Genomic DNA, 27,411 nt, shown 5'->3' on the forward strand with positions numbered 1-27,411 from the left:
AGTGTTCCCAGGCCAGGCCAGAGAAATGACATGCCAGCTTCAGCCTGTTTGTGGTTCCTGTGCCAGGGGCAGCTCAGTGTAGGGAGTGCCCTGGGGAGCCCCTGGAGGGAGGGCAGGGAGCGGCTGGGGGGCTGCGGTGTAGAAGAGTGGGCCAGATGGCTGAAGGAAGCTACCCCAACAGTCCTGGTTCCCTGCAAAGAGAAACTGGGGCTGGCCTGGAAGCCCAGAGCAGTGACAGTCACGGTGCCACCTTCGGTGCCACTGATGGAAATGCAGGTAACGTAAGGAAAGCCCAGCCAGGAGCATCAGCAGAGGGGCTGTAGCCACCAGAGCAGTCTCAAGCTGCAGCCATCCCTCCTTTCCTGTGGCGCTGCCTGGGGTAGGGGGGGCTGTACTTTACAAGGCTCTGCTTCCCTGGCAATGAACTGGGGGGGGGAACACTCTGGAGTGCCCCCTGGTCTCTTTTTGGGGGCAGGGTGGTGTGGTGGGGGTGGGAGGCTGGGGGCAGGGAAGTGCATTCTCTCACTGTAAGCTACGGGATGTTCAGGAACGCAGGCCATTCAGGGGGCTCTCGGATTTGTGTAGGGTTTTCCAGAGGGACGTGTGAGCAGCACCACAAAAGGGACTTTGCAGACCCCGTGGTCTGTGTCTCTGTTCTGTTCCCAGGCAGTTGTCATTCTCTTAAGGAAGTACAAGTCCACATAACTGGACGAGAAGCAGGCGGTTTATGCCGCTAGTCCAGTGTGTGCGGGTGTGATCTCCGTGTGTGCAGGGATATGAAATAGTGCTTAATTTGTAATGAAAGAGGTGCCGTGGTTCGAGCAGTTTTTTTACATTCATAACAGATGAAGCAAGCCCAGAGGTGCCAGGGCTATGAGCTGCCAGGCCTAAAGGTGCCAGGGCTCAGCCCTGGCACAAATTAAGCTCTGATATTAAATCACTCTGCTATTTTCCCTTTTTGAGCTGCCATTTTAAGTCTACCAGTTGCCTCTCAAATTAAATGTACTTAATGTCTGCAGCTCTCTCCCCAAGGGCTGGTTGGCTACACGATTAAAGACACCTCATGGAACCGTCGTGGTTTTCTAACATGGAGAGATACTCGACTATCATCAGAGCCCTGTTAGCATTGTCCATCTCACATGTTTATTGTATGCTTGCTACACAGTGCATCACACAGTGCCAGAAGCTGGGAATGAGCCACAAGGATGGATCACTTGATGATGACCTGTTCTGTTCATTCCCTCTGGGGCACCTGGCATTGGCCACTGTCGGAAGACAGGACACTGGGCTAGATGGACCCTTGGTCTGACCCAGGATGGCTGTTCTTATGTTCACATGTGTTTGAAAAGGACAGGCTGAGCCACCTCAAGTTGCATTTTCAAGCGCTCAGCAGCATCCACAACTGGAGCCAAGCTGTCAAAAGAGCCCAGCAGCTCCCATTTACCCAAAGTGCTCAGCACCCAGCGGCTGCCCTTGTGACAGACACCTCTGGCCACATTCTTCAGGAGACCTTGGCCCCAGTGTGCTGAAGTGCTGATAAAAACGGACCGTGTGTATTGCTGCCTAAACGGGAGCCGAGCTCTTCTGAAAATTCTGGCGCATGTGACAGCACCGCATAGTTAAGGTTGCAACTAGATGTTTCCCTTTTAGTTTTTCTGGAGGTAATATTTACTGACAAGCGAACCACAGATGTTTCAGAGAACTCCCCAGTGCTTTGGCTGCTTCAGCTAAACCACTTCAAATGATGAGACCCTCCCGAGTCTGCTAAATTGCTCTACAAATCTGGGGAGGACAGCATCTTGCACCATCATTGGGTACTTTACACTTCCGATCCTGGCTGGAGCTAGGACGGGCAGCATTTGTGAGGATAAAACGCCAACCAGTTATTGGAATATTTTTGGCTTGGACTTGTTTTAGCTGTGGGCAGAGGGTTAGGCCAATTCTTGTTTATTCCAAACCTTTGGACCCATTCTTAGTGACCAGCCTGGCTGGTTGCATCATGTGTTGTCAGTGATTGTTGCTGTTCACACCTGCTAACTGTGAGCCTTGTTCGGGAGGGCTTTGGACGTGGAAGGGTATCCAAGCACCGCTTGTTTCTGGAGCAGGGGCGGTGGGTTGAGCGTTTGGCACAAGCGTGCTGAAGAAAGCAGGAATCGCCATGGGAGGGGCAGCTGGGAGGCTTGGATGGCCGGGTGAAAGGTCAAGGGGAAATCAGGAAGGTGTGATGGCGGGGAGGGGAAGGGGCACGGTTTGGCCTCTGGGGTAGAGTGACCAGAAGCCCACAAAAAGCAGGACTCTTTTGGTTTTCCAGGCCCTGATTTGAGCTTCCATTTGGCTTTCCAAAGCCAGGGACTTTCCCAGGATTCTCAAGTCTCCCAGTGCTGCAACACAGCAGCACAGACAGCCGCCACCCTGGCTCACCCGGCTGCCTATGGCACCACCTCTCTGCTCACCTGGCCTCCCTAACTCGGCAGCAAAGAGCTGGCTCTCTTCAGGCGCTTGGCTTTCCCCCCCTCGTGGCAGGAAAAGGGCTGGGTGGGCAGGCCCAGGGGAGGGAGGGGAAGAGAAACGGGAGTGGGAGGAGGGTGACAGGGAAAGGGAAAGGAGGAGGAGTGGACAGATGACACCACCAGGGAAATGGGAAGGCGAAAACAATACACAGCAAATCCCAGAGCTGGGGGCCAGTGCAGAGAGACGCTTATGCCTAGCACAGCAGGGCCTGAAGGCCCCAGCCACCGGCGTGCCCCATTGCACTGGGTACTGGACGCACCCAGAATATCCCTGCCATACACACTGGTCCCCTCCCTCATTCCTGCTGTGCCAGTGGTCCTGTCAACGTGCGGCAGCTCTGTGGAGACAGGCTGCCCACCCTGCCTTCCCCCGGGTGCTCCCTGTTGCATTGTCTCTCCCTGGAAGACAGCCCCCCTCATGCCCCTAGAGCGTGGCTGGCTCTGGCTAGTGAAGCCTCTAGCATTCAGTGTCTGCTGTGTGTAGAGGCAGCTGCCGTATGTCACCTCAGATCCTCACACTGCCAGGGGACATAACCCACCGGGGAGAATATTACAAAGCCCCCCGTAGGCTGCACCACAGAGAATGGGAGATTTTATAACCCCAAGTTAGCACCCTTGCTCCAGACAGCTCAAGCTGTAGCAAATTCTGCTTTGAGTTCCCCGGTGCATTGGTCAAGGTAGCGCCCATGGGGTAGGTGTTGAATCCAGGCATCTCCAGGATTAACACAGCAACCCTCTCTCCAGCGCAGGTCGCAATCTGAAGGAGTGGCTGAGGGAGCAGTTCTGTGACCACCCCCTTGAGCACTGCGAAGACATGAGGCTGCACAACGCTGCCTATGTCGGGGACCTGGAGACGCTCCGGAGCTTGCTGCAGGAGGAGAGCTTCCAAAGGTGACCCTCGCTTCCCCTGCTGCTCTGCCGGCACGCCCCTCGCGGCTGGGTATTGGGAACACCCGCTACTCAGTGATGCTCGGATGGGGAGTCTGACGCAAGCTTCCTTTTGGCAGGGTCTGCGATAGAGAGAAATGGTACTGGATCTCTAGAGGTGTAAATCAGCACACACACATGGCCTTCAGTGGAGGCATGCCGACTTACGCCAGCTGGGCATCTGGCCCATCATACTGCCAGCTGACGCTGCAGCTCTTAACCTACCCAATTTCACCTGGCATATGTCAGAGTGGTTTTAGGTTCTCACGCTGTATGCAGGCCTTGGTTTTTTAATAGAGCATATGCAATGTGGCCTGTCGCACCCTCGCAGCTGGGCCAAAGTCTGTCCCTCCAATCTGAGCCGAAGGGGTTGTTGGGAGGGATGAGAGAGCGGTGGTATTCCCTTGGCTTCTCAGCGGAGGCTGCTGTCCCGTTTGCCACCTGTGGGAGTGTTTTCCTTGGTGGGGATGCTGCATAGAGATCACTTGCCTGTTCCGTGTACAGCAGGTCACGAGATGGCCATGGCCATGAGTGGGCTCCAGGGGCTGGGGTAAACAGGTTTAGAAAAATCTAACACCCCCCCGCCACCCTCCCCTGCCTTGTCCATCTTCAGCAAGCTGGTTCTGAAATGGTGAAGAACTTGTGCATTGACAGATCTTCTTGTGTAGAAAGTGGGGGAGTGAAGCCTGGGATCGGATCTCCCCCTCCAGTGTCAGGCCTTCTCCTAAGGAGGGGTGATAGGAAATCTGCTCCCCAATGCTAGCAGGTACTAGTGTCTTCAGAGATGTGGCTCTGGCACATTTCCTACACCTGGCAGTTCACAGATCGATCAGCTCACTTGGCCCGCTTCCCTGGTTCAGCAGATACCCTGATCCCAGCACTCGGCACCACGGAGTTCCTCATGCCTTTCACGCACAAAGGGTATCTTTGAACGTACAGATTCAGAGGCCACCGTCAGACCCTCCTGGGAACGCAGGGGGAAGGGAAGATGACTGCTTCTTCCTGTGTTTCCCAGTAATCAGCCGTTCCCTCGGGGCACAGTGAGCTCAGCACTTCCTCAGCTTTAACAGAGCAGCTTGGCAGGACCCAGCGGGCTCTTTGTATTGCGGGTCAGAGGCTGCTCGGGTAACACCTGAATTTACCCAGGCTAATCCCACGCCAAGCAAATTTCAACTGAGTAACGTACAGTTATAAATATCCAGCCTCCGCTTGTGAATATGCTTCAGCTCAGCCTGGAAATAAAATAATGGGGAAATAGAAGTCTATGTGTAATGGCAAAACCATGCAGAGGGGATTACAATCACATATAAAACTGAAACGCCCTATGTTAAAAATTTGGCCCAGCCTATGTCTGTGGCCATTGGGATATTTAATTAATTTTCCTGCATTGCTGAGTAAACTGCATAATGACAACTCTCGCCTGAAATTGCCTTTTCAGCAAGAGTCAGAATGAGCCAGCCCTTCTAAGAATGAACTTCTTTGTCCCTAGCAAATTTCCGGGGCATTCCTTTTGTCACTCGGCCCACCAAGTTTTATAAAGTTTCCACCTGTCACCTACTTGTGCCCATCAGCCTCACTTGATTATTATTTATATTCCAGCCGTGCTTAGAGGCCCTGTTGTGCCAGGCACCATGCAAACCCCTATCAAGAGACACTCCCTGCCCCTGAAGAATTTACAATATAAAGAGACAACCTGGATTAAGGATGGGAAATAACAAGTGTGAGTGTGTGTGTGTGTGGGTGGGGGGATGAAGTACTATTACCCCATTGCACAGATGTGAGCACTGACGCCTGGAGCTGTGAAGTGACTCACTCAAGCACTGGGTGAGAGGCAGAGCTGAGAACACCCAGGTCATCTAACATCCAAGTGAATGGCCTAGCCACTGGGCTGCGCTGCCTGCCAACTGAGGACATTGCTGTGTCTGTGCTCTCTTGCGCTCTGAGGCCTAGCCTAGGCCAGAAAAGTTTTGCCGGGATAGCTATATGGTTTATACAGCGTCCCTTTTCTGGGATCGCTTATACCACTTCAGTGAGTGAAATCGACACTTTTATGCCAGGACAACTGTGTCTACAGTAGGGCTTTTGCCTGTAAAGAAGAATTGTTGCAAAAAATCAGCCCCTAACTGACATGAGAAGGATTAAAGTTGGAAAACATGCTTTAGAGCAATAGACTCAAGGAGCTCAATCTATTTAGCTTCATTAAGGGGTGACTTGATCATATTCTCTAAGGACCCATGAGGGGAACAAATATTTGATAATGGGCTCTTCAGTTTCGCAGGCAAAAGTATAGTCTGGTCCAACGGCTGGAAGGTGAAGCTAAGACAAATTCAGACTAGAAATAAGGTGCATAGTTTTAACAGGCCGGGTAATGAACCATTGGAACAACTTACCAACCGGCGTGGGGGATGCTCCATCACTGGTGATTTTAAAATCAAGACTGGAGGTTGTTCTAAAAGCTCTGCCCTAGTTCATCCAGGCAAGTCCTCTGACCTGGCATTATGAAGGAGACCAGACAAGATGATCACAGTCCTCCCTTCTGGCCTTGGAATCTTTGCATCCATGACACGGCCATACAAGCAAATGTTTCTCGGGGAGACCTGGCCTCAGTCACTAACTCTTCCCTAAAAAGAAAAAAGAAAAGGAGTACTTGTGGCACCTTAGAGACTAACCAATTTATTTGAGCATGAGCTTTCGTGAGCTACAACTCACTTCTCACGAAAGCTCATGCTCAAATAAACTGGTTAGTCTCTAAGGTGCCACAAGTACTCCTTTTCTTTTTTCTTTTTACGAATACAGACTAACACGGCTGTTACTCTGTAACTCTTCCCTGCCTTCCTCCTCACCCCTGCTCCCTCCTTTGCTCTTCTGGCACAGTCACAGGGTCCTTGTTGCAGCTCACAGCCCGGTGTGTGCTCAGCACACTTTCACCTCTTTCCTGGCAGTGGGGGAAAAGACCTACTTCAGCTGTGATGGTGCTAGCAAAGCTGGTTTGTAAATGACTGCTTTGCTAGTGAAATCATATTTCGGTTTCACCCTGGAACATAGACTATTGCACCACAAGCAGACATGCAACATCTTCTTTGTCGAAACAGATCACCCTGGGGCTGGTTTTGTTCAACATCTTTATTAATGATCTGGATGATGGGATGAATTGCACCCTCAGCAAGTTCGCAGATGACACGAAGCTGCGGGGAGAGGTAGATCCGCTGGAGGGTAGAGATAGGGTCCAGCGTGACCTAGACAAATTGGAGGATTGGGCCAAAAGAAATCTGATGAGGTTCAACAAGGACAAGTGCAGAGTCCTGCACTTCGGAAGGAAGAACGGATATTCTGTCTTTGCTCTTTCTTCAAGCGGGAGGGTGCTCTTGTGGGTAAAGTGCTAAATTGGGACGCCAGTGATCTGTCTTCAGCTCCCAGCTCTGCATTGTCTGCCCACTTCGCCGCTCTGTGCTTCACCTCCCCATCAGTACAATGAGGCTAATAATTCTTCCTTTGTCTACTTCGGTTGTAAGTTCCCTGGGGCAGTGGCTGCCCCTTGTTATGTGTACCTACAACATGCAGTGCAATAGGGCCCTGGTATTGGTGGGCACTTCTAGGTGCTACCGTAATAAAGGTACTAGATGAGGCTTCAAGAGGCCAGGGCACACACCATACCTCTGGCTTACCCATTGTGTGTCCGGGGGGGAGGCAGGGCTGTATCCCGGAAGAAGCCGTGCGCGTTGACAGATAACTCTGCTCTGTTGCCCCCCCGCTCAGCCGAATCAACGAGAAGTCCGTGTGGTGCTGCGGCTGGCTGCCCTGCACCCCACTGCGCATCGCTGCCACCGCCGGCCATGGCAACTGTGTGGATTTCCTCCTCCAGAAAGGGGCGGAGATTGACCTGGTGGATGTGAAGGGGCAGACAGCCCTCTACGTTGCCGTGGTGAACGGGCACCTGGAATGCGCCCAAATCCTGCTGGAAGCTGGTGCAGACCCCAACGGGAGCCATCACCATCGCAGCACCCCTGTGTACCACACCTCCCGCGTGGGCAGGGCCGACATCCTGAGAGAGCTGATAAGGCAAGTACAGTCAGTCCCCTTACCTTCCCAGCTCAGGGTCAGTCTGTGGGGTAAGAACATAAGAACGGCCATAGTGGGTCAGACCAAAGGTCCATCCAGCCCACTATCCTGTCTACTGACAGTGGCCAATGCCAGGTGCCCCAGAGGGAGTGAACCTAACAGATAATGATCAAGTGATCTCTCTCCTGCCATCCATCTCCACCCTCTGACAAACAGAGGCTAGGGACACCATTCCTTACCCATCCTGGCTAATAGCCATTCATGGACTTAACCTCCATGAATTTATCCAGTTCTCTTTTAAACCCTGTTATAGTCCTAGCCTTCACAACCTCCTCAGGCAAGGAGTTCCACAGGTTGGCTGTGCGCTGAATAAAAAAGAACTTCCTTTTATTTGTTTTAAACCTGCTACCCATTAATTTCATTTGGTGGCCCCTAGTTCTTATATTATGGGAACAAGTGAATAACTTTTCCTTATTCACTTTCTCCACACCACTCATGATTTTATATACCTCTATCATCTCCCCCCTTAGTCTCCTCTTTTCCAAGCTGAAAAGTCCTAGCCTCTTTAATCTCTCCTCATATAGGACCCGTTCCAAACCCCTAATCATTTTAGTTGCCCTTTTCTGAACCTTTTCCAATGCCAACATATCTTTTTTAAGTTGTGGGGACCACATCTGTACGTAGTATTCAGGATGTGGGCGTACCATGGATTTATATAAGGGCAATAAAATATTCTCCATCTTATTCTCTATCCCTTTTTTAATGATTCCTAATATCCCGTTTGCTTTTCTGACTGCCGCTGTGCACTGCGTGGATGTTTTCAGAGAACTGTTCACGATGACTCCAACATCTTTCTCCTGATTAGTTGTAGATAAATTAGACCCCATCATATTGTATGTACAGTTGGGGTTATTTTTTCCAATGTGTGTTACGTTAATCAACATTAAATTTCATTTGCCATTTTGTTGCCCAATCACTTAGTTTTGTGAGCTCTTTTTGAAGTTCTTCACAGTCTCCTTTGGTCTTAACTATCTTGAGCAGTTTAGTATCATCTGCAAACTTTGCCACCTCACTGTTTACCCCTTTCTCCAGGTCATTTATGAATAAGTTGAATAGGATTGGTCCTAGGACTGACCCTTGGGGAACACCACTAGTTACCCCTCTCCATTCTGAAAATTTACCAATTATTCCTACCCTTTGTTCCCTGTCTTTTAACCAGTTCTCAATCCATGAAAGTATCTTCCCTCTTATCCCATGACAACTTAATTTACATAAGAGCCTTTGGTGAGGGACCTTATCAAAGGCTTTCTGGAAATCTAAGTACACTATGTCCACTGGATCCCCCTTGTCCACATGTTTGTTGACCCCATCAAAGAACTCTAATAGATTAGTAAGACACGATCTCCCTTTACAGAAACAATGTTGACTTTTGTGCAACAATTTATGTTCTTCTGTGTGTCTGACAATTTTATTCTTTACTATTGTTTCAACTAATTTGCCCGGTACTGATGTTAGACTTACTGGTCTGTAATTGCCAGGATCACCTGTAGAGCCCTTCTTAAATATTGGCATTACATTAGCTATCTTCCAGTCAGTGGGTACAGTAGGTGATTTAAAGGACAGGTTACAAACCATAGTTAATAGTTCCGCAGTGTCACATTAGAGTTCTTTCAGAACTCTTGGGTGAATGCCATCTGGTCCCGGTGACTTGTTACTGTTAAGTTTCTCAATTAATTCCAAAACCTCCTCTAGTGACACTTCAGTCTGTGACAATTCCTCAGATTTGTCACCTACAAAAGACGGCTCAGGTTTGGGAATCTCCCTAACATCCTCAGCCATGAAGACTGAAGCAAAGAATTCATTTAGTTTCTCTGTGATTACTTTATCGTCTTTAAGTGCTCCTTTTGTATCTCGATCGTCCAGGGGCCCCACTGGTTGTTTAGCAGGCTTCCTGCTTCTGATGTACTTAAAAAACATTTTGTTATTACCTTTTGAGTTTGTGCCATGGATTTGATACGGCATCCAGAGCCAGGGAGGAAAGAGAGTGTCCTGTATGTCTCCTAACCTCCCTTGGCCTCCTTCCTTTCCCCTGGCTCCTTCCCCTCACAATAGAAAAGTATCCTGCTCTCCTCTATCCTCACAAACTCTGTTTTAGTCCTGCCTTCTGTCTCCCTCCCCCTGTTTATCTTCAAACTCACGGAGCGCACAGGTTGTGCACTCCCCTCATCTGCTCCATGGTGGGTCCTTCCAGTCCAGCTTCCAAAATCTCCCCTCTGGTGCAACTGCTCTCACTCAGTTGCTCCCCTCTTCGGATCCCTCCGCCACCTCCCCATCTGTCATCACGTTAGAGTGAAACCTCATCTCCCCACCTTCAAAGTGCTGGCCCTTTCTTCTTAGGCTTGCCCCGGGCCTCCAGCTCCACCAATGATCAGTGGTTCGGTCACACACCTGGGACTCAGGAGACCCCTAGTTCAAGTCCGGCCTATGTCTGAGAAGGGATTTCAACAGGCGATTTGAACCGAATGCTCAGAGCAGGTGTGCCGCTGAGAACCCCAAGCATTTTCCAACAGAAAGCTGTTTTGACTTCTAGTTTGTGATCAGCTCTAATGCAAAGTGTTGGTACAGAAAGTTACAAAGTAGCAGATCAGCTGAGAAGTTAGGTGCCTATTTTTGCGAGGAGCTTGAAGTTTCTTTTATAAGGTCAATAAAACCAAAATAAATCCTGGGCAAAGACTTCTGGTCTGTGTGCAAAGCACTTCAATAAGATACGACATTTAATGATAAGAATGATGGATGATGACCTTTGATTTCGCTATACAATGCTTATTTTATGTTCCTAGAAATTGTGCACAATGCCCGAGGCCCAAACTGGCCACAACTAGGTACCCACATTTAGGCTCCTAAACCTGTATTTAGATACCTGGATAAGTGGTCTGATTCACAAAGGAGCCCCTAGGAGCTCCCACAGACTTTAGTGGGGTTGTAGGTGCTCATCACCTATGAAAATCAGCCTGCTTATTGAAATGATTTGGGATCTGTCGTCGCCACAGAATTAAGTGGGGTGAGCAGCACCAGGGTTGGTCTCACCTGGATGTGAGCAGCCACACCCGACTTACTGGGTTTTCACTGGTGCTGCTCTCCCCATGAGCGTAACTAGGATTTCTGGGACGTGGACCTGGTTCTTTGTGCTGCTGTCACCTGAGCCACTTTGATTCTTTCCCAGTGAGAGAACTTTTTTCTAACTTCTAGGTATGCGAAGGGAATTGTGGGAAGTCATTGAAGGACTATCAGCAGTCACGTGACATAGCCTGCATCCTCAGTGCAAAGTGGGTGGGATACAAACCCAAGGGAAAGCCTCACTTAGGCTGGCGTTAGGCTATAGCCCCAGGACAAGACAGCTAGTCTGGGCTGAAAGCACCACCAGTGTTAGCTGGGAGAGGTCTGTATGTGTGGGAAAGAGGGATTGGGGCAACCCCAGAGTAAAAGCCCAAGTTAACTCTGCAGCAAAGGTGGATTTGGGAGCCCAGCTTTTTGACAATCGTGGTCCTAGCTCATTATGGGCCCACTGAAGTCACAGGGGCATGGGATCACCTCTAATGCAAAGTGTTGGTACAGAAAGTTGCAAAGCAGCTATGTTTCAGAGTAACAGCCGTGTTAGTCTGTATTCGTAAAAAGAAAAAAGAAAAGGAGTACTTGTGGCACCTTAGAGACTAACCAGTTTATTTGAGCATGAGCTTTCGTGAGCTACAGCTCACTTCTCACGAAAGCTCATGCTCAAATAAACTGGTTAGTCTCTAAAGCAGCTATGGACTGTCTTGTCCAGTATCCTGGCTCCAGGAGTGGCCAGTCCCAGCTGCTTCCAAGCAAGGTGCAAGAAACCCTAGAGTAGGCTGCTTTGGGAGAAAACCCCTGTGAAGTTTCCTCCTACCCCCAGCACTTAGAGGTTGGCTTAAACCCTGAAGCAGGAGGGTTGATAGCCTCTGAATGCGCTTCGCACTGGGCCCTATAAACTTGAATTTTCTCCTCTTTTGCATGTGTACACATCAGAATGAACCCACTAGCTACATTCCTAAGAATCTCCCGCAGTATATTTGCTAGCACAGTACAAAACATAGCAAATGGTATTTCAGCAGATGGAGTTGATGTATTGATTTATACGTCTGCCTCTAAAGATGCCTTGCCAGCAATTTAAAAGCATGATTCTGGAAAACTTTCAGGATTAAAAATTAACTGGAGTTTGTCCAATATCTTTTTATTAGGCAATGTTTCTCCCAAGGCTGCTAAGTTAATACCAAATTGTCAGTTTGCCCAAAATTTTCAATAGGGATTTCATAGATCTATTCAGAATTGCTTACTTTAAAACACAATCCTGACTTACAGAGCTCTGTAGAAGCTTAAAAGTATTGATCTAAGTTACTCTTTCCTTGACAGGGTAAATGTAATAAAATGACATTTTTTACCAAGATGTAATTATACATTTTCATATTCTTCAAAACACCCTATTCCCAGTTAATTATCAGTCAATGCGGTTCTTCCTGTTAACCTACAAACTCCACAGTTGCTATTGATTCTGCTGGATTTGGTTTATTAAATCATATGGTAGCACAATTACAATTCCTGAAGTCCTGTGACCTGCTACAATCGCTGAACCAGAATACCAGGCAAAAAGCAAGAGCTGATAGGACATTATATGTAAATTTTATCCACTAATAGTAAATACACACGTAGCTATGGAATGGTAATCCGTTTTTTATAGTAAGACTGGTGGAAATATTTACAATTATATGGCTGGCGTATAGATTACTTTCCTAACAGCCTGTTACATAATCATCCTGTGATGGGATATTGCATCATACTTCTAGTCTAATAGAGGGCAGAGCCAGGATATTAGGAGATATATATTCTGTTTATTCCATTAAGGGCAGTGTTAAACTGACAAAGTCATGGGGAATTGTATCAGTACTTACAAACTTTTAAAAAGTTTGACTGATTTTGTTTTAAAAAGTATAACTTAGCAGAGTTGGTCAGAAAATGGCTTTTTTCATGAAAAAATTTGCCCTCCCTAAAGGGTGGTGCATTATGGGAGTCACTGGCCATGGTGCATCGTAGAGATGTAGTTTGGCAGGGAATCTGGCCCACAGAAGAAAACTGGGCATGAGAAAACTGGACTACAGCTGCAGTGAGGCACTGTGGCAGCAAATCCAAATAGAAATATTTCCGGTTTTGACCAGAAGATTTTGGTTTTCAGCCATTTGGGTTTTTGATGAAAAAATCAAACATTTCTGTGGAATGCAGAGATTTTTTGCAAAAAATTTCATTTAATTGAAAACCAAATTTTCTGCTGAGAAGCAGTTTCAAGAGAGAATTTTTGACCAGCTAGTTGCGAAGGAAACCAATCCTGCAGGCCTGACTCACGGGAGGAGTCCCATTGCTTGGCTTCGAGCCTTTGCCATTTTCCTAGAAACCCAATTTAAATGTAAACGTTCTAGGATGAAACCATTGTATGCAGTATGGCCTCAATTCAGCACAGAACACTGAAAACCTCTTTCAGAAGGGAACAGTTCTTCAGAGAGCTGCTGTTCCCGGCTACTTTCTCCCTTCTCTTAGCTTTAGCCTTCACTAAGCAAAGCTGAGCTGTTGTGTTGTGACTATGGAGGAGACAGAGACCACTTTGCAGTGTGCGTTTGGGGGAAGTTACCACGTAACGTCCTGTCCTCTCCACTCATGCCTGCAGCCACCTCTCCGTCATCCTCTGAGGTCTCAGTCTCTGTGCTGTGCCGTGGAGAGGAGCGCGGATATATATGCACAAAGTGCCAAATTCAGCACTTGGATGTGCTTGAATGCCCCCTGATCTTGCAAATAGTTCTGCACATGCTTGACTTTAGTGGGCCTATTCATATCTTCAAAGTTAAAGCACATGGATAAATGTTTGCAGCAGCAGGGCCAGAAACCCACTGATTTCAGTGAGAGCTTCATAAAGATCTAGACAGAATTTGGCCCAGAATGTTTTATTAACCAGAAAGAGGAATCCTACAATATACAGGAGAGCAGAAAAGCCTCATTCTCTGAATGCTCGGATTACAAACCCAGGAGAGTTATTCCTGAGCGGAAGAGCATTGTATTACTCCGAAGGGGAAACACGACACTTCTCCTCTATCCAGGATCCATCCTTGGCTGTTGCAAAGGACCAATTAAAAATGGCTAAAAGAGGTTGGCTTGTTCTTCCCCCACCCTGCTTTTTTTTAACATTTACGGTATGTAAAATGGGTGCGAGTGCAGCATTTGGGAAGCATGTGCTCTATACTGTATGGGTACGGCACTGCATATAGCACACGTTGCTATTATTACTTTTCAGTCAAATGCGGTGTTATGGTGTTTCAAAGTAAATATTTTTAAAGGGAGCAAATGTTCTTTGTGCTCTTCTTGTTCTTCAGCAGGCTTTTGCAAAAAGGGGAAAAAACCCTCCTATTTTCTGTTCACTCAGTGTTTGATCCACTCAGGTGCACAGGCTACACATGTAAAATGTATAGTTTCATGCCTTGTACTCTCAAAGTAACATCTATAGCATAACAACATCGATTCTAAACACCGAGGGTGAGATTTTCAAAAGCGCTCGACATTGGGGTATCTGCTCTCTTTGAAATCCATTGAGCTCAATGAGTGCAGAGCTAGACCCAAGCAGAATGCTTCTGAGAACTAGCCCCTTAAATTGTATTGTGTTGTTCCATTTTACCGAGAGGTGGATGAAAGTTTTTGGACAAAACCTTCTTTTGCTGAAAAATGCAGATTTGAGACATTTTGCAAATTTGTGTCAAATTCACCATATTTTTCGGTCAGAAAAACCAGGAGAAAAAATAAATCTGAAACAATCGAAATGTTCTGACATTTCTAAACAAATCATTTTGATTCAGAACGACTTCTTTTTTTGAATTGTACATCTATTTTATTTTTGAAAAGGTTAAAAAAACCCAGAAATGACGCAAAAGATTGTAAAATTATTATTATTTGGTTTGCTGAAAAATTGAAAACATTTCATCAAAATGATCTTTTACAATTTTTTGGCATGTGTAGCTGGTGAATTGAAAAATCAGTTATTTGCATAGCTCTAACCGTAAGCCCTTGGTGAATGGCTTCTACAGTTCCCACTCTGTTCCGGGTCCACAGTATCTGAGTCTGTTACAGCCCTCCCGAGAAAGCATTAGCAGTTTAGCTCACGCAATAGCAGCTCTGAAGATCCATGGTTCATCTCTGGTGCATTGGCCAAGATGGCAGCTGTCAACCATAATAAAAAAACCCAACAACCTGAATAGATGTTAAAAGTGATCTATAATGACATAACTCATAATAGTTAATTTTAGGATAATACAATATAGTTCTCAGGGGATGGCTGACTAACTGACATAATTATTTTATATGTTCCAAATTTGCTACAAGCCTGGAATTTGGTACATCTATTTAGCATAAACTGCTGAGTACAGGGGGAAACTCCAGCATTTGACATTATGATTGGATTTCCACTATTTGAGTTCCCATTGAAGTGAGACTCTTGAAATTTGTTACACTCCTCCGTTTAGCAGAGATTTGTGTTTCAGTTTCCTTGATTGCAACAGGTAAGGGGCGCTTGCGCTAACACATTAACTACTCATCTCCTCCCGGGGGGGGAAGTTGTTTTAGGGCCTATCTGGTACCCATTCAGTGAGGAGCTGAGTTATTACTAAACTGGGAGGAGAGGTAGATACACTGGAGGGTAGGGATAGGATACAGAGGGCCCTAGACAAATTGGAGGATTGGGCCAAAAGAAATCTGATGAGGTTCAACAAGGACAAGTGCAGAGTCCTGCACTTAGGATGGAAGAATCCAATGCACCGCTACAGACTAGGGACCGAATGGCTCGGCAACAGTTCTGCAGAAAAGGACCTAGGGGTTAGAGTGGACGAGAAGCTGGATATGAGTCAACAGTGTGCCCTTGTTGCCAAGAAGGCCAATGGCATTTTGGGATGTATAAGTAGGGGCATTGCCAGCAGATCGAGGGACGTGATCGTTCCCCTCTATTCGACACTGGTGAGGCCTCATCTGGAGTACTGTGTCCAGTTTTGGGCCCCACACTACAAGAAGGATGTGGAAAAATTGGAAAGAGTCCAGCGGAGGGCAACAAAAATGATTAGGGGACTGGAACACATGACTTATGAGAAGAGGCTGAGGGAACTGGGGATGTTTAGTCTATGGAAGAGAAGAATGAGGGGGGATTTGATAGCTGCTTTCAACTACCTGAAAGGGGGTTCCAAAGAGGATCGCTCTAGACTGTTCTCAGTGGTAGCAGATGACAGAACAAGGAGTAATGGTCTCAAGTTGCAGTGGGGGAGATTTAGGTTGGATATTAGGAAAAACTTTTTCACTAGGAGCATGGTGAAACACTGGAATGCGTTACCTAGAGAGGTGGTGGAATCTTCTTCCTTAGAAGTTTTTAAGGTCAGGCTTGACAAAGCCCTGGCTGGGATGATTTAATTGGGGATTGGTCCTGCTTTGAGCAGTGGGTTGGACTAGATGACCTCCTGAGGTCCCTTCCAACCCTGATATTCTATGATTCTATTTACATATCCCCTAGCCAAATCATGAATGGTCGATTTTACACACTGGTCACTCAGGGCAGAATATTTAGCTGCGTAAGGACAATGCTCAGCACAGCCCTTATGACGGGGAGAGGCAAGTGTCTCTAAGTCACATCTCCGCTTTCCTGTCCCTGGGGACCAACAGCCACCAGAGCGGTCATAGCCACCACTGGGCTAGTTGTAGAGTGGCCAGCGCAACATACACTGTGCTCACCTCCCCAATGCAGTCGGCTTCTCTGTGTCGGGCAGGGAAGGGGCCAGGAGTAGGGTGTTTTGGCAGGCGATCCAGAATTCCCCAACTTTCAGGAGCCTAAATTTACCCCTGTGGAATGTGAGCCTGTCATTTAAGTCAATGTTTAACACACGCCCTCTGCTTTGTCCCTGCAATTCATGAATCCTTCACAGGCCATATTCTGGCATCTGCTGCTGCTGCTTTGTGCTGCATGGCTGTCAAGAAAACCCTTGTGCGTGGGAAGGGGGTAAAGCTGGCAGAGCCATTGCTAGGCCACCCACTCTCGCAAGGAGTCTCTCAGTTCCCACCTGTACAGTGGAGATAATCACACTGCCCCCAGCCCCCATTCGGAGTGTGAGGCTAAATGCACAGATACTATGAGGCTGGCAGCCAGCAAAGTATCCTAGAAGTATGCCCTGGATGGTTAGTGGTGGTGGGGCTCTCCTGCCTTCTCAGTGATTTCCAGCTTCTCCATGGACCTGAGTTGCAGTCGTGTTATTGCTTTCAAGCATTTTCCCTCTGGAGGCCCTGTGCACCCGCACCCGCCTGCCTCAGTACCAAGATGGCTTTTGTTTTTTCATGCTCAGGTATGGCGCTGACGTGGACGTCAACCACCACTTGCCCTCACGGCTCCCCAGCCCCTCCTCTCGCCCGCTCACTTCCTTGGTGGTCTGCCCTCTGTACATCAGCGCTGCCTATCACAACCTCCAGTGCTTCAAGCTGCTGCTCCAGGCTGGAGCCAACCCCGATTTTAACTGCTGCGGCCCTGTCAACATCCAGGGCTTCTCCAGGGGCTCCCCGGTCTGCGTGATGGATGCTGTCTTGAGACACGGCTGCGAGCCAGCCTTTGTCAACCTTTTGATTGACTTTGGAGCCAACTTGAACCTGGTGAAGTCAGAAGCCCTGGCTGCCGATTCGACTGGAAGGGTCAAAGTCAACCCAGAAGCCTTGCAGATGTTCAAAGAAGCCAGGAGTAAGTGGCTGGCGAGTCCTCGGCACTGACTTGCTCGTGCTGCCAAGAGAGAAGCACAGCAAACGGTTTCCCTATAGCTGTGGTGCTTGTGGCTTGGGCTGACTGAAGGCAGTTCAGAGCCCTAGGCACACCCTACATGGGTCCCGCCTTACCCCACCCCTGTGTCTTGGTTCTGCCCCTGGAGCATGGTGCCAGCCCTCCTTGGGCTGGCAGCAGGTTTCAGAGGTAAGATCAATAGGGCAGTCTGCGCCTCTTGGGGCTCTTGATTCAGGCTGCCTGCAAACTCAGGCAGGCCTCAGTTATACTCAAGTGATGTTTCCAGCTTGTTTGAGTCCAACAGGGCTAGAAACTTAACTTTGAAAACATCAGAGCTGAGATTCTGATCCCATTTTCCAAGTCCTGGTGCCGGAGCCCTAGGCCTGAGCCTATAGTACCTGTCTGGCCCTGATTATCCGGGCCAGTTGGCCTAGGTCTCCAGCTGCAGCATGCTGGCTGGGAAGCAAAGCAGCAGTGGCAAGAAGCGGGAGCAGGGGTGGGAGGAGCAAACATGTGGCCAGCTGAAGTCATGGTCCTCTTGAAAAGTAGCAACTAAAGGGTTAAGGAAGTGGTGTGATGTCCATCCAACCCCTGCTTAGCTGGCAAAGAGGACAGTGCACCCTGCGCCTCTCACCTGAAATAGAGAGGCCAGGGAAGGGGAATGGGTTTGCAGGGCATCGTTGCAGACAGGTCGTGAGAAGAGGTCCTAGCTCTACCCAGTATTAATTGTTTTTATGTGCCGGGGATGCTTAATTCAAAAAGAAAATGTGTGTAACTTAAAACCAGAATGACTCGACTGGTGCTAAGCATTCAGGGGAGCTGGAGATTTCCCCTCATAAACAGAGAACCAGGTGTAAATTGGCATAGCTCCACTGACTTCAGTGGAGTCATGCCGCTTTATCGCCGCTGAAGATCTGATCCAGAGGCCTTAGTGTCAGACACACTCCTGCCTGCCCTGGGTGCTGAGCTTTTGCAAAGTGCATTGTCTGATCCTTGCAAGAATTAACAGTGAATTTCTATTATGGTATAGAACAAGGGCGTGGGGAGGGAGCCAATCCCCAGGGGTATAAATCAGCATAGCTCCACTGAAGTGGTTAGCGCTATGGCAATTTACACCCGAGGGAGATCTGGCCCAGTAACAATTTACATCTGCTCTTTTATTCCTTTCTCTCTTCCCCTTTGTTATTTTGATTGCAGGCTGCCCCAGGAGCTTATTGTCTTTGTGCCGTGTGGCCGTGCGGAGGATACTTGGCAAATACCATCTGCATCTGATACATGCTCTTCCAGTCCCAGACCCTATCAAACAATTTTTACTTCACAAACAGAGCTAGAATGCAATCAGCTGCTTTGGGGACAGTTTGCTGTAAGAAATGAGTAAGCTGATGAAAACAGGTGCCAATCGCCCCCTCCCCACAGTGCTGTTTTGAACGATATATCCTGTGGTTATTTGCATAAGGTTATTTGTTATGACACTACCTCTGTTGCTGTTACTTGTAACTTGTCTTGGGTTTTAGCAACACTACCGTATGCTGAACTTGTACATACTCAAGCGGTGGGCTTTTATCTGCCTATTATATGCAAAAGGCAGTCCCTGACCTCATCAGTAATGGGCGTGTACAACAGTACTGTTCCATTATCTTCTCATGCTTCAGCTGTCCTTACTTCGACCTTGCTCCCTTGAGGAGCTGACAATTGCTATTGTGCATATGGCAAGTTGATGTGTTTTGACTTGCTGTGTGTCTCATTCTGGGGTGAATGCATTGGGTTTCTTGTCTGGTGCTGTGTGTTCGCTGGAGAATATGAAATTGCTTGTGTGTGCCTAGCTGTTGCAAGGTAGCAGCAGAGTCCCAAGCCAGATCACTTGGCTTTTGTTATTTAGAAATCCCAAGATGGGACTACTAAAAGGCTAGGAGATAGCCAACCGGTCTGAGCAACTGCAGGTGTCCTCAAAACACTCTTAGATGTGATATGGTGTCCTGACATACCTGCTACCAAAAATATATAGGTCTGGGTGGGCTACCAGAAAAATAGGTCTCCAATTACATGAATGCCTGGGATTGGACCAGCTATAGCAATCACTGCCATGGCATGAAGGGGAAAACCCATAAGAGAGAAGAAAAGCATGTGGTTTCTCAATGGGACTGTGGAGAAGGCACATAACACTCACCATGGCAGCGTGGTTTAGCAGGCAGCCCACTCAGCTACAAGTTGTGGAGGCGTCAGTCTGAGATTGTGCTCAGATGCTCTGTCCCGCTCCTTCGTGAATGTGGTGCGTCTCAGCCTTCTCATGAGGCATTACGCTAACGTTTCTAATGTCCGTGGGCCACCGGAAAACTCCCATGGCACTTCTCAAAAAGACAGTGTTCTGATGAACAGCTCCATGCACAGTGATGCTGGTTGAAATACCCAAGGACGAACGGGAGCTATTGTTCAGTGAATGAATTGGTAAATGTATCTGTAGTGTCCCTACGCTACTGGTAATTAACTCCATGCTTGTAAATTGCTGTGGGGTTACTCCATTCAAGAAACTCCACCAAACCAAATACTAGTCTGCTTTCATTGCTTAGAAACATGCCACCCCCACTAAAATGTTATCAGTGTTCCAACAGCCAGGTAGGCAGTTATCGATGGGGAGGTGTCGGCAGTTTGCAAAGCATGGCACACGCATATAGACATTAGTACCACCCTTCCCTGCCCATCCTATGTTGGCATCATTGTCAGATAGAATGTTCCCCAATCATCAGGTGTTTCCTACTTCTGCTGTGGACAGAACAATTTCTTGGGGTGTCCGTGTGACTGAGCTGCTTGGTTTTATCTTGAATAAAGACTGAGTAACACTGCACCCAATGGAAGAATGCTGGGCAGCTCTGCCAAGGCGCCCTTTGTTTCTAGTGTCTCCATTAATTATTATTATGTGGCAGTAATGACTAATGGGCTCCAATCACAAATTGGGGCCACATTCTACTAGGCGCAATACAATCCGTACAAGAGACTCCCTGTCCCAAGGAGAGCACCTAGAGTGCTTTCCTCTCCTATGCTTTGTGTAGGGATGTTTTAAAAACAGATAGGAGGGCCCTGTCCCACTGAGCCCCGCAGTATGTGCTCTGCGGTGCTCCTAGCAGTGGAGTGTCAAGGTTTGCCATGAGGTGGTCCCACAGCTGGGGAGAAGTTCCCCCTCCCTTTTACTCATTTGTTTAGCTGTTGATTTCTATACACTATATTTATGTATATGCTTTGGGTGAGATGCTGTGCTGAACCTCTGAGGGTGCAGCACCAAACTGCAGCCCAAAGGGAGGGGAAGCTATAGTCGCTTTTGTGCCCTCCCAATCCTGGGCCGTTGCAGGGGCTGCGGGAGGCCCCCTGTGTCATGTAGTCAGTCCCAAGAGCCTAAATTACAGCAATCTCTCAAAAAGAAAAGGAGGACTTGTGGCATCTTAGAGACTAACCAATTTATTTGAGCATAAGCTTTTGTGAGCTACAGCTCCCTTCATCGGATGCAACTCTTGGGGCTCCAGCATTATACAGGGAATTGTCTGGAAACTGGGTTTCGAGCCATCCCCTGCAACACCTCCCAGCCCCACCCTCTGCACACCCACTACACCAGGTGTTTTGAGGGGTTCTTGAAATGCAGCCTTGAGGCTGTCTTCTGCAGTGCCTGTGCCAGAGAAAGCCGCCCCTGGGTGGTTACCGTGCTTTTACTCTGATCCAGCCCTTTTACCCAGTGTGAAGCGGCTGAGGAGACCATTCTTTGTCTTGAGTGCCTGCAGTTCAGCCGTTGTGGAGAGTTGGCTGAGGAGTGTGAAAGACAGAGAGAGGCAGAGGTCTTGGTGCTAATTTAAATAACGTTCCTTCTCCGTAGCTAGTCCAGTTAATTGATGCAGATCAGTTGCTCAACTCTTACTCACTGCCACTTCTCATCAACCAGGATCTAGAATCGTAGGACTGGAAGGGACCTCGAGAGGTCATCTCGTCCGGTCCCCTGCACTCGTGGCAGGACTGAGTGTTATCTAGACCAGGGGTTCTCAACGTTTTTCGCTCTGAGGACCCCCAACATGCTTTTAAAACTCCACGGACCATCTCTGCCACACCAACTGGTTTTCTGCCTATAAAAGCCAGGGCCAGTGTTAGGGGGTAGCAAGCAGGGCAATTACCCGGGGTCCCAAACCACAGGGGGCCCAGTAAAGCTAAGTTACTCAGGCTTTAGCTTCAGCCCTGGGCTTGAGCCCCATGCAGTGGGGCTTCAGCTTTCTGCCCTGGGCCCCAGCAAATCTAATGCCAGCCCAGCTTGGCGGCCCCTCCAAGGAGTCCCGGACACCTGGTTGAGAACCACTGATCTAGACCACAACAATTTTTCTCCCTCCTCCTCATAATAACCTTTTATGTACTTGAAAACTGTTCTCATGTCCCCTCTCAGTCTTAAGGTGGGTAGAAAGCTGGCTAGATTGTCGGGCTCAACGGGTAGTGATCAATGGCTCCATGTCTAGTTGGCAGCCGGTGTCAAGTGGAGTGCCCCAGGGGTCGGTCCTGGGGCCGGTTTTGTTCAATATCTTCATAAATGATCTGGAGGATGGTGTGGATTGCACTCTCAGCAAATTTGCAGATGATACTAAACTGGGAGGAGTGGTAGATACGCTGGAGGGGAGGGATAGGATACAGAAGGACCTAGACAAATTGGAGGATTGGGCCAAAAGAAATCTGATGAGGTTCAATAAGGATAAGTGCAGGGTCCTGCACTTAGGATGGAAGAATCCAATGCACCGCTACAGACTAGGGACTGAATGGCTAGGCAGCAGTTCTGCGGAAAAGGACCTAGGGGTGACAGTGGACGAGAAGCTGGATATGAGTCAACAGTGTGCCCTTGTTGCCAAGAAGGCCAATGGCATTTTGGGATGTATAAGTAGGGGCATAGCGAGCAGATCGAGGGATGTGATTGTTCCCCTCTATTCGACACTGATGAGGCCTCATCTGGAGTACTGTGTCCAGTTTTGGGCCCCACACTACAAGAAGGATGTGGATAAATTGGAGAGAGTCCAGCGAAGGGCAACAAAAATGATTAGGGGTCTAGAGCACATGACTTATGAAGAGAGGCTGAGGGAGCTGGGATTGTTTAGTCTGCAGAAGAGAAGAATGAGGGGGGATTTGATAGCTGCTTTCAACTACCTGAAAGGGGGTTCCAAAGAGGATGGCTCTAGACTGTTCTCAATGGTAGCAGATGACAGAACGAGGAGTAATGGTCTCAAGTTGCAATGGGGGAGGTTTAGATTGGATATTAGGAAAAACTTTTTCACTAAGAGGGTGGTGAAACACTGGAATGCGTTACCTAGGGAGGTGGTAGAATCTCCTTCCTTAGAGGTTTTTAAGGTCAGGCTTGACAAAGCCCTGGCTGGGATGATTTAACTGGGAATTGGTCCTGCTTCGAGCAGGGGGTTGGACTAGATGACCTTCTGGGGTCCCTTCCAACCCTGATATTCTATGATTCTATGATTCTATGATTCTCTTCTCCAAACCCATTTTTTTCAATCTTCCCTCACAGCTCATACTTTCTAGACCTTTAATCATTTCTGTTGCTCTTCTCTGGAGTTTCTCTGGAATTTGTTTGCATCTTTCCTGAAATGTGGTGCCCAGAACTGGATACAGTTGAGGCCTTATCAGCATGGAGTAGAGCAGAAGAATTACTTCTCATGTCTTGCTTACAACACTCCTGCTAATACGTCCCAGAATGTTGTTTTCTTTTCTTGCAACAGTGTTAACACTGTTGACTCATATTTAGGGTGTGATCCACAATGACTAAGGCTATGATTTAGTCACCGGTATTTTTAGTAAAAGTCACAGACAGGTCACGTGCAATAAACAAAAAATCACGGCCAGTGACCTGCCTGTGACTTTTACTAAAAATACCGGTGACTAAATCTTAGGTTCTCGGGGTGTGGAGTGGGGTCCTCCAGAAGACACTGCTGCTGTGGTGTGTGTGCTCCGGCGGTCGCTGATGCTCCTGGGGTGGGGCGCTACCGCTGCTCTGGGGCAGCGCCCAGGACCAGTTGCCTGGGGCCACTGGAGCAGCAGCCAGTGCGGCTGGCCACGGGGCCACCCCAGCTGCTCAGCCAGCCCTGGGGTCAGCCGCTGCAGCTGCAGAAGTCACGTGACTTTCCGTGACCTCTGTGAAAGACTCGCAGCCTTAACTGTGACCACCAGATCCCTTTCCGCAGCACTCCTTCCTAAGCAGTCGTTTCCCATTTTGTATGTGTGCCACTGATTGTTCCTTCCTAAATGCTGTACTTTGCATTTGTCCTTATGAATTTCATCCTATGAATGTTTGTGTTCAAATTTGGTAAGCAATGCTGGATATTCTTACTTTGTATTAACGGCTCTGCATTAACGGTTCATTCTGGCAAGAAGGTAGATTAGAAGAAAGGGGAGCAATGGACAGAGAGTCCTCAGTGTTCCTTATCATTGGCCTTTTGATTTCAGATTAGCAGCCATGCAGTCTGGCCTAAGGCGGCAGTAGATGGCAAGTATATAAAGATGGGTCCTGCATTGCCTCTGCTCGCTGTTTCATTGCAAACAAATATCTGAGTATGTGAGATGAAAAGGAAAAACAAATTTCTGTTGATTAGGTTTTGCTGAATTTTGGGTGGCTTTAGCGATGAGTAGATCCTCAGACACCAGAGCGATGGGTGTTTTAAAAACCATAGATAGGGAGGGAGGAAATGAGGGAAGGTGGATGGATAGACAGACACATGCTTTTGGAAAGTTAGAGCAGTGACAACCTGTATTGTAGAGTCTTTAGGTTCTTTAGGCTCCACCCCTTGGAGGCCTCCCCAGCAGATTGGCAGATCCCACTAGAATGCTGGGAATGGGTGACAGAGGATGGATCACTTGATGATTACATGTTCTGTTCATTCTCTCTGGGGCACTTGGCATTGGCCACTGTCTAGGGTGACCAGATGTCCCGATTTTATAGGGACAGTCCTGATTTTGGGTTTTTTTCTTATATAGGCTCCTATTACCCCCCCACCCACATCTGGATTTTTTACATTTGCTGTCTGGTCACCCTACCACTGTCGGAGGACAGGTTACTGGGCTAGATGGACCTTGGTCTGACCCAGTGTGGCCGTTCTTATGTAGAATCCTATGTGCATCTTTAGGCACTTAGATACCTTTAAAAACCTGGCCCCAAAGGAGATGTTGGAAGAAGGGTCTGAGATGGAACATCATTATGATATAGAAAGAACAAAACCTCAAAATAGCCCTAAATTCAACTGTGATGTAACTTTGTAGAGCTGAGCTAGGGTTGAATTTGGCCCATGACTGAAACGATTGGATAGCTAAGATGGTTGATGGCTGGATGTATGATCAAATTCAGCAATTGAAGTTACTTGTTGTGGAGTGTGATTAAATCTGAGCCCAGTGTGCCTTGACAGCATAATTAGTGCTAAGACTTATAGTCCTTCTAAGTCATACAGCACCATGTTATTGTATTTCATTATTTCCTTCCTAACAGGTCAATAGTTGAGCCATTGACCAGTGTGTACTCAGCTAAGACAGTCACATACAACATGTTTGTGAGCAACCCACTAAAGGTGCACTACTAGCTGATACAATTTTAACCATATAAACCCTCACATCTACCCTCTCCTCAGAAACATTACTCCTGTCCATAAAAACAACACATCAAGCAGTGTCCTCCTCCCATACAATATTTATGTGTAAGGACCAATAGGATAGTCAGGGTGTGCAAGACACATTGGCCCCAACTTGCTTACAAAATTCTATTTATATCTATCGTAAGTGGTTTCTCTCCCTGTTATCTTCACCTACCTGTTCTGACTGCTAAAAAGGACAACCTGGATTATGGGTGAGATGTGATCAAACCTTACCTGTATTTCTCTTTCTAAAGAAGGTCTGAACTTGAGGGCCCTGATGCCTCAAACACTTGGGTCTATGCTTAATTTGATGCATGAGTAGTTCCATTGAAACCAAACATGTTTAAAGTTAACCAGGTGTTTGGAGGATCAAAACTATAATGTGCAGGAGGCATTTCTGGCTTGGGTAGCTGAAGGTGCCCAATTCCCATTGGAAGTCAGAGACTCTTGCCTCTCTGAAAACGCCAACCATTCTCATCTTTCCTTGTGGAGAGACAGCCAGATAAGAGCTGAAGTCAATGGGACTTCTCATGTTCAGAATGTTAAGCACAAGCGTGTTTGCAGGATAGGTGCCAAAGTGGTTTCCTGTGGAGGTTTGCTACCAAGGGTGCCAAACCTTGCTTAAAAGGGCAATGTTAAGCATACGTATATCCTGAAATTTTTAGAGGAAACTGTTGAGTTGTGAATTGAAAAAGTGACTTCCAGGGGTCAATGATATTCTCAGCCTGTGGCTTCAGGCATTAGATCTAGCTGCTGACTTTTTTTTTTCAACCAAAGGAACGATAATTTTCCACTATGAAATCTGAGTAATAACATGTATACACTATGCTCCCATTTTCTCAAAACTTTATTGTCCAAACCTCTGCATTATCCAAATCCCTTCCTTTCTCCCCTGCATGAGATACATGCTGCAGAGGGTGTGTATCTCATGCTGGGAGGTAAGGAATGGGTTTGGATAATAGAACAGAACCCCCTGGCCAGGACGGCGAGGAGGAGGATGAGTGTTGGCCACTGAGAAGGCCACCCCCTGCTGAATGGCTCTGGCCTTCTGGATTATCCGAGCTCCCAATTACCCAAGTAAAATCTGTGTGCCCATGCTATTTGGCTAATTGGGAGTGAGCTGTATATTGTATAGCTGTAGTACAATATATTTCTATATAACTATATATAGAGAGAGATTTTCGCCTTAACTCATATTTCACTGTTTTCTCATAAGCAGAAAAATACCTCTTTTGCAAAGGCATTTGTTGCATAGAGTCCTACAGTAATGGCTGAATAGCATGAATAACTCATAACAAACATGTATCTTCTGCCCCAGCCAGAAATCATTCTAGGTGGGAAATCAAACAGCCCGACAGTGTATATTGCATATATAGACGCATGCATATTATGTATCAATTAGTGTGTGGCCTTGCTAGGAATGCAGCTTGTGTTATGGTAACGAGATTGGAAAATTGGCTAATGAACCTAGACACATTTTGAACAATCACAGCCATTAAAGAAAGAGAATTATTTCATCTTTGCGTTCTTCTTTACTTCGCTGCCTTGTCTGGATTCTGCTGTCGATAAATGCTGTCTGGGATGTTGCTCCCACGTGTGCCTCCCCACCACTTCCAAAGACAACAGCAAGGCTGGGTTCAAGTCAGTTCACCATGGTCTAAGTTGGGTCAGCTATTTCCAATTCCGTTCTGAAACCCTCTTGTGCAGGGAGGGATATTTTGGAATGGAAATATTTGCTTCCAACGCAAATGGGCATGTGGCAGGAAGCTCTGAAAGGGGTTGTAGTACCTTCTTTAACCCCTTCTTTTCAGTGACTGCTATAAGAACACACAGATGCTCCAGGAAATGCCTGCAGGTGTTGCTCAGCGTTTTGCTGCTTTTTCCAAGGACAAACTACAGCTTCTAAAGAGAGTCAGGTTGAAACGGGGAGCGGACAGGAGACATCTGCGGTGAAACTGGGGACATGGTAACCAAATAAAGATGTTTAAAAGAAAAACGGCCATCTTGCAGCGTGCTCATTTATGAACCAAAGGGTGACACCGCACCCTGGAGAAGGTGCTGGCACTGGGTATTGAACCTTGGACTTCTGGTTCTAAAAAGCACAAGTCTCTACGGCCTGAGCTAAAACCGTTCAGCTGCCTCACAAACTTCTGTTCTAACCACCCGAGGGGGGGAGAGACCTGTGCTCTCTGAGCCTGGGTTACGGCAGCTAGTAGTGAGAGAGCGCACCGCCTCCCCAGGCCACCCTCAGCCCTGGGTCGTTTCACATGCAGCAGGCTCAAGCCAGACTAAACAGGGTGGGGGATGGAAGCTAGTGACAGGCAGGTGCAGAGGGCTGAATAAGCCTCCAACCCTCAGCTTTTCACTAGAGACATACACAAGCCTTGTCAGGTTTTGTCTCCCAGTCTTCTCAGGAACCCCA

General features: G+C 47.7%; 1 protein-coding gene across 1 annotated transcript; it reads left to right on the top strand.

The window, feature by feature from the left end:
• On the top strand, positions 1 to 26,920 carry ASB1 (ankyrin repeat and SOCS box containing 1). The gene is made up of 6 exons (XM_074968252.1): positions 1 to 276; positions 3,260 to 3,401; positions 7,194 to 7,496; positions 16,925 to 17,310; positions 18,544 to 18,720; positions 26,801 to 26,920. Exons 1-5 carry the CDS (start codon positions 156 to 158, stop codon positions 18,675 to 18,677), a joined length of 1,086 nt encoding a protein of 361 aa, XP_074824353.1. The 5' UTR covers positions 1 to 155; the 3' UTR covers positions 18,678 to 18,720; positions 26,801 to 26,920.
• Positions 26,921 to 27,411: the final 491 nt, after the last annotated feature.

The sequence above is a fragment of the Natator depressus genome, chromosome 11 (assembly GCF_965152275.1).
Source record: "Natator depressus isolate rNatDep1 chromosome 11, rNatDep2.hap1, whole genome shotgun sequence".
NCBI classification, from domain to species: Eukaryota; Metazoa; Chordata; order Testudines; family Cheloniidae; genus Natator; species Natator depressus.